Below are 6,000 nucleotides of genomic sequence, written 5' to 3'. Positions count from 1 at the left end.
TCGAACCATGTATGGCCTGCATTAGCCTCTGTGTGATCTGCGTGTAAGCTGGTTGAAATGCTGGTTGTTGAGACAGCTGCTGCCCCAGACAGGAGGGGAACAGTTAAGCTGGTTTCCTGAACTTTCTGCTGAGCTCCCTGTGCTGATAATAAAAGGGGAGAAGGCTCTGCCCAGACCCACAGTCTGCTACATGGGAAAGAAGACACAGACAATCCACAGTAAGTAATCTCCAGCTGCCTACAGAAAAGAGAGAAGGGGGGGGGGCAGTTCCACCTCGGAAAGTAAGGCTGCCTGTTGTCACATCCACCATGTAGGAGGATTGCTGGGAACTGCAGTCCACTCTAAAGATACCAGTGCTAGAGATCTGCCACTACGGACTCTGCCATTGACTCTCATCCTGTGCAGGTATGCTGGGGCAGCCACAAACGTAGTTAGGGATTAGTGACTTTAGGAAAAGACTGTGCACTTTGTTCTGTTATGCTGAGTTTTCAGTAAAGTTTTGAAACCAGGGGTGGACTGACCATTTGGAAACTCGGGCACTGCCTGAGGGCCCGAGGTCATTAGGGGGCCCCACGAGATGCCCCTGGTACCTTTTTCATAGGCTTTTTTGAGTTTGGGCAAATACACAGGGGCCCCATGATCCCCTATTGCCCGGGGGCCCCATGAGTTGTCAGTCCGCACCTGTTTGAAACTTTGTCTTTGCCTGGTCTGAAGTTACTAAAGAGGTGTAATGCAAGTAACTGGCACATTCTGTACTTAGTCTACATCTTGGGTCAGTGAAAGACATTGGGGTATGAAGACAGCAAGTGGTTACCAAGGGTAATGGAGATCTGCAGTCAGTGCAAGCAGGCTGTCGTGAAGCGTGTGCCAGTGACAGGTGGGAAAGCCTCTTACAGTGAGGAATTTGTTGTCGAGACTCTCTCTGTGTGCGGTCTGTCTCCCATAGCAATGGGAGCAGATCAGTACCACAAAGGGCACTGGGCTGTGCACAAGTATGGAAGAATTAACAAAGTGCCTAGCATAGCCCAGAAGACCCCACCCTGCGGTAGGCCTCCCATGTGACCCACACTTGGGTGCCCAATGAGGAAGGGAACATGGAGGGAGTGTCACTTGCCTACCCCTTACATGCAACTGGAATGGTGCAGCACATGTGATCAACTAGAACCACCGCCATTTGATAGTTTAGTTGAGAACACAAGCAAATGTAACAGCATTCCTGAAATGTAACTTTTTCAACTGTTAAATCGATTTAGTTCCACATTACAGCTGTATTGTATATTAAATTTATTTTAAAATACTAAACGTTTACCTCTCTATAGCTCACACTTGCTGAATCAGAAAGACAATGTCAGCCCCAACTTGGCTAAGGCATGTTTTCGGAGCAACAATTCTCTAAGTTTTAGGTCTGTGATTTGGAATCTTGCATAATTAGAGGTTTCAGAAGAATATTAAAAAAAGGAGAGAAATACTATTAGGTACAGTTAAATCTGCAATACATCTAGACGCCTTTAAAAATGGAAGTCATGGTAAAATCATTTTGCCCCATAATCACTGGCACGCGAAAGCTTTAAAAAAACGTGGTTTTCGCATGGTAGGGCGCACGACAAACGTCATACGTATCCGCCACATCAGGTGACACAGTCAAACTATATTATTGGTTAATACGCCGACCTCTTCTCAGCACTTGTCTCGCGAGATCTAGGCCGTCTATTTAAGTAGTGGTCGGTTCTCCCGCCCCCCCTCAGTAGACCGTCCATTACAGAAAGACGGAGCGGTGGAAGAAAGGGAGCGGTGTGTAAAGATGGAAGACAGCATGGATATGGATAATTTGCCACCTCTGCGCCCCCAGAACTTCCTTTTCGGTATTTAGCTGCTGCTATTCATTGTGTTGTATGTCTTGTCTGTGGTTGCGGCATGTTCGGGCTGCTGGCGAGGCCGCTCTACGGAGTGTTAGGAGGACCTGAGGGACAGGGGACTTTGTTCTGTGTCGGTTGAGGTGACATTTCTGGCTTCTTTATCTAAGATTTGTGCGATGTGATCGGCACGTGGGCGCTGTAGTCGTGAGGTAGTTAGTGGGGCGTGATTTGGCCGGAGAGCAAGCTTTTGTTGCGCATCGCCACGTGTGATTAGCCACGTGCTTGTGAGGAAGACTACTATATCAGTATAAATGGGCCTGGTCGCCGCAGGGCATACATTAGGTACGGTACCTGGCAAAAGAAAAGTATAACTTTAAGGAAGTTTAATTTCCTGCAATGTTTTAAAGCAGTTTTTTTCTCTCTCCCACCGAAACGGATAAATTCGTAGTTTAAAGTGGTAGGAAACCGCCCCACAACTCTACATCTCCCAGCAAGTTAGCATACTGGGCTCACCTAACAACATCCTCCAGTGGAATGCTGCTCCCGGGGCTTCCATCTTCACCTACTCTTCTTTCTGGTCTCCTGAGCTAAGGCCATCTGATTGGCCAAGCCGCAATGTCATCACTCCTGCGCATATGCGAAGTGAGTTTTGGCTGCAGCACAGCATGCTGTCCATTGCGAGCGCAGTGTGCCAGTGACATCACTGGCACTTCTACAGTAAATATCTCCTAAATGGTGCAAGTTTAGGAGATATTTACAGTAGGGATGCACGACATTTTCAGTGGCTGGAATGTAACTTTTTGGCTGATATGAAAATAAGCCCTGATACAGGTGCTGAAAATAAGCTCGCTGGCGCTCGGTAGTTCGCAGCCCTACCTGAGAAACCATTGCACAATCACAGCGCTGGGCATAGAGATAAGTGAAGGAAATATGGCCTCCATGCATCTCTATCCTCTGGGAGGACTGGAGCGATGTCCCTTCCGGTTCTGGCGCCTTGTAAACAAGGCCATTTTTTTAAGCACTAGATCAATGCTTTTTTGATCTAGCGCTTTAGCTTGTTGAGAGATGTTGGGTCTTCTTGACCCCATATCTCTCCATAAAGAGGACCTGTCACTGCTTATTTTTATCAAGGCATGCATGCAATCCTTGTGATAGGAATAAAAGTGATTAAAAATAAATTTTTTAAAGGGACCCTAAAATTAAATTTAAGTTTAAAGTGCTCGTGCATTGGGGGACCGCATGTGTAGGCCATGCCCACATATGTAAACGATGTTCAAACCACGCATGTGAGGTAGCATTACGAACTTCAGAGCAAGAGTAGTAATTCTAGCACTAGAACTCTTCTGTAACTTTAATCTGGTAACCTGTAGAAATTTTTTAATCGTCCATGGATATTTTTAAGTACCTGGCGCCATTCTACAAGCGTGCACAATTTTAAAGCATGACATAGGTATCAATTTACTCAGCATAACATCCTTCATATTTTACAAAATGGGGTATATATATAATTATTTTAGTGTTTTTTTTCCAAAAAAATATATTTTAAACTTTTGGTTTTCAGCCAAGTGCATTCTGAATTTTTGGTTTCAGCACCAGAATTTTCATTTTGGTGCACAACTACAGTACCTTCAGGTAAGCCTTATTGAAGGTTTACTTCCACTTTAAACTGTATAAATTGTTAACGGGAAGTTAGCCTATGCTTTAGGTCTCATTCACGCCACATTTCTATTGTTTGAACCAGCCCTAAAGCTCATTGTAGCATGCATGAAAACTGATGTCTCTGCAAGTGAGATCTGCACGCCAGTTTTTCTGCATGTATGGTGTGAACGAGGCATTGAAGCATAACTAAAGGCAAAACACTCATTTTTGGAGTGGAGATGTATTAGAACCCATGTCTGGTTTTTATTGCGGTCTGTGCCCCCATTAGGGAGAGTCACCCCCTTTGTCCTGTTTTCCATTATCGAAAGTAAAGGAAACCCCAAATTGTGGGTTCTCTCCAGAAAAGTAAGAGGAGACCTTTTCCAATGGAAACACTAGTTCTGGTGACCTGGGGGTCCCCAAGGAATTCCCTGGAAGTAAACCCACTTTTGTATCTTTACCTACAGGTAAGCTTGTAATAAAGCTTACCTATAGGTAACGTGAATATCTTCTTAACATGCACTATTTAGGAGATATTTGCTCTGTCATCTGCGCAAGCGCTCTGAAGGAATGGCATACCAGTGCCATCTGCTGGGACTCCTGCTCGCATGCGTGGGAGTGATGTCATTGCGGCTCTGCCAGTCAGATGGCTGCTACTCGCGAACCCAAAAGGAAGACCTGGTGAGGATGGAAGCCTCTGCAGCAGGGACACCGCACCTTTTGGAGGGCTTCGTTTTTAAGGCAAGTCTTGCAAAATGCAATGCATGCTAGCACACTAGGACATTGCCTTCCAAGGGTTTTCTTTTAAAAAAATTTCTCAAGCTGCAGTTTACTATAATTTGCAGGTTTTTCCTTTCACTTCCTGTTTGGCTATGGGACAGGAAGTGATGGGATATCTCCCCAATGGGCTACAGATGGAGAAAAAAAAGTTCTGGCGGGGGTCCCATTACTCCAAAATGAAAAGATTTTGCTTATAGATCAGCTTTAAGGCTAGGTCCATACCTATGCAGTTTGCACAGGGATGTTCGATTCCTATTGGGCAGGTAGTTGTGCCTTTTTTTTTTTCTTTCTACCTTTAGCCCTGCTATGGGCAAGCAGCGGGCTCACCTGTCAGGTGGAAGCATTCAGGGTAGGGATGCACCGAAATTTCGGTGACCGAAATAAAAAAAAAAAGCACCGATACAGGTGCCGGAAAAACCCTGCCCCTCAAAACCGCCCACCCCTCGCCATTGCCCGCTGCTTGGTAGTTCAGTCTTGCCCGAGAAACCATCGATCCTACGTTGGGCATGGAGATGAGAGAAGGAAAGATGACTGCCACACATCTCTATGCCCTTGGAGAACCGGAGCAATGTCACTTCCAGTTCCGGCCATTTTTTTTTTTTTTTTTAAAGCACTAGATCAATGCTTTTTTTGATCCAATGCTTTACATTGCAGAGGAGAGATGTGGGGGTCTTATTGACCCCATATCTCTCCATAAAGCGGACCGGTCACTAATTATATCACAAGGGATGCATGCATTTCCTGTGATAATAAAAGTGATTACAATTTTTTTAAAAGGAACAGTGCAAAATGCCCCCATCCCCCTGTGCTCGCACATAGTGGTGAACACATTAAGTAGGCCAGGCCCACATATGTAAATGGTGTTAAAACCATACATGTGAGGTATCGCCACTAATGTCGGAGCAAGAGCAATAATTCTCGCACTAGACCTCCTCCGTAACTTTACACTGCTAACCTGTAGAAATTTTTAAAGCATCACCCAAGGAGATTAAGTACTACAATTTCACGCCATTCCACGCAATTTTAAAGCGTGATATATTGGGTATCTTTTTACTCACCGTAACATCCTCTTACATAAAAACAATTGGAATATATATTTTTTTAATCAAATTATTTTTTCCCAAAAAATATATATTAATTTTTAAAAACTGCGCATTTCGGTTTTCGGCCAAGTGCACTTTTAATTTTTTGTTTTGGCACCCGAATTTTAATTTCAATGCACCACTAATTCAGGTGGCATCCCTGCCACCCGATTGCTTCCACAAAGTGCCAGCCTCTCTTCCTACCCTCCTTTTAGACCCTGGATGCCTCAAAGAGAACATGTCACCAAAAAATCATCACATAGGGGACTTTCTCCCCTATGTGGTGAAAAAAACCCAAACTTTTTTCAATTTTATTACAAAAAATTAGTTACACCCAAGCACATACCATCCCCCCTTCCAAAAAGAGGCCCACCCCCACATACACACAAGTACAAACGTTAAAGCACACGCTGGGGCGCCTATGCATGAAACCGTTGATTGCGATACGCATCACATTGCTGCGCACACCAGAATGAAAGCAATAATTCTACGCAAGATCTCCTTCGTAACACTAAACTGATAACCCATAAGGAGCTTTAAAAGTGTCAACCTATAGAAAATATAGGGTATTGAAGTTCATCACCATTTCCGCGAGCATGCACAAATTTAAGGTTTGACAAGTTTGATATCTATTTACTCGGTGA

The 6,000-nt window shown here is 44.4% G+C and overlaps 1 protein-coding gene across 2 annotated transcripts in view; it reads left to right on the top strand.

Moving 5' to 3' along the window:
• Positions 1-1,703: 1,703 nt before the first annotated feature.
• The window catches only part of NPM1 (nucleophosmin 1), a 52,382-nt gene continuing 48,085 nt past the window's right edge, over positions 1,704-6,000 (top strand). Inside the window, exon 1 of one of the 2 annotated variants that reach the window (XM_089656048.1) lies at positions 1,704-1,862. In XM_089656048.1, coding sequence (XP_089512174.1) covers positions 1,802-1,862 — 61 coding nt within the window. In that variant the 5' untranslated portion in view covers positions 1,704-1,801. The remainder of the gene's footprint in view (positions 1,863-6,000) is intronic. The other variant, XM_089656047.1, reaches the window with a different exon arrangement.

Source organism: Staurois parvus, unplaced genomic scaffold, assembly GCF_062004578.1.
Source record: "Staurois parvus isolate SC_StPar_1 unplaced genomic scaffold, SC_StPar_1.0 ptg000883l, whole genome shotgun sequence".
NCBI lineage: Eukaryota > Metazoa > Chordata > Amphibia > Anura > Ranidae > Staurois > Staurois parvus.
Note: the sequence above shows the minus strand (reverse complement) of the source record. Positions and strands in the feature narration are given on the sequence as shown.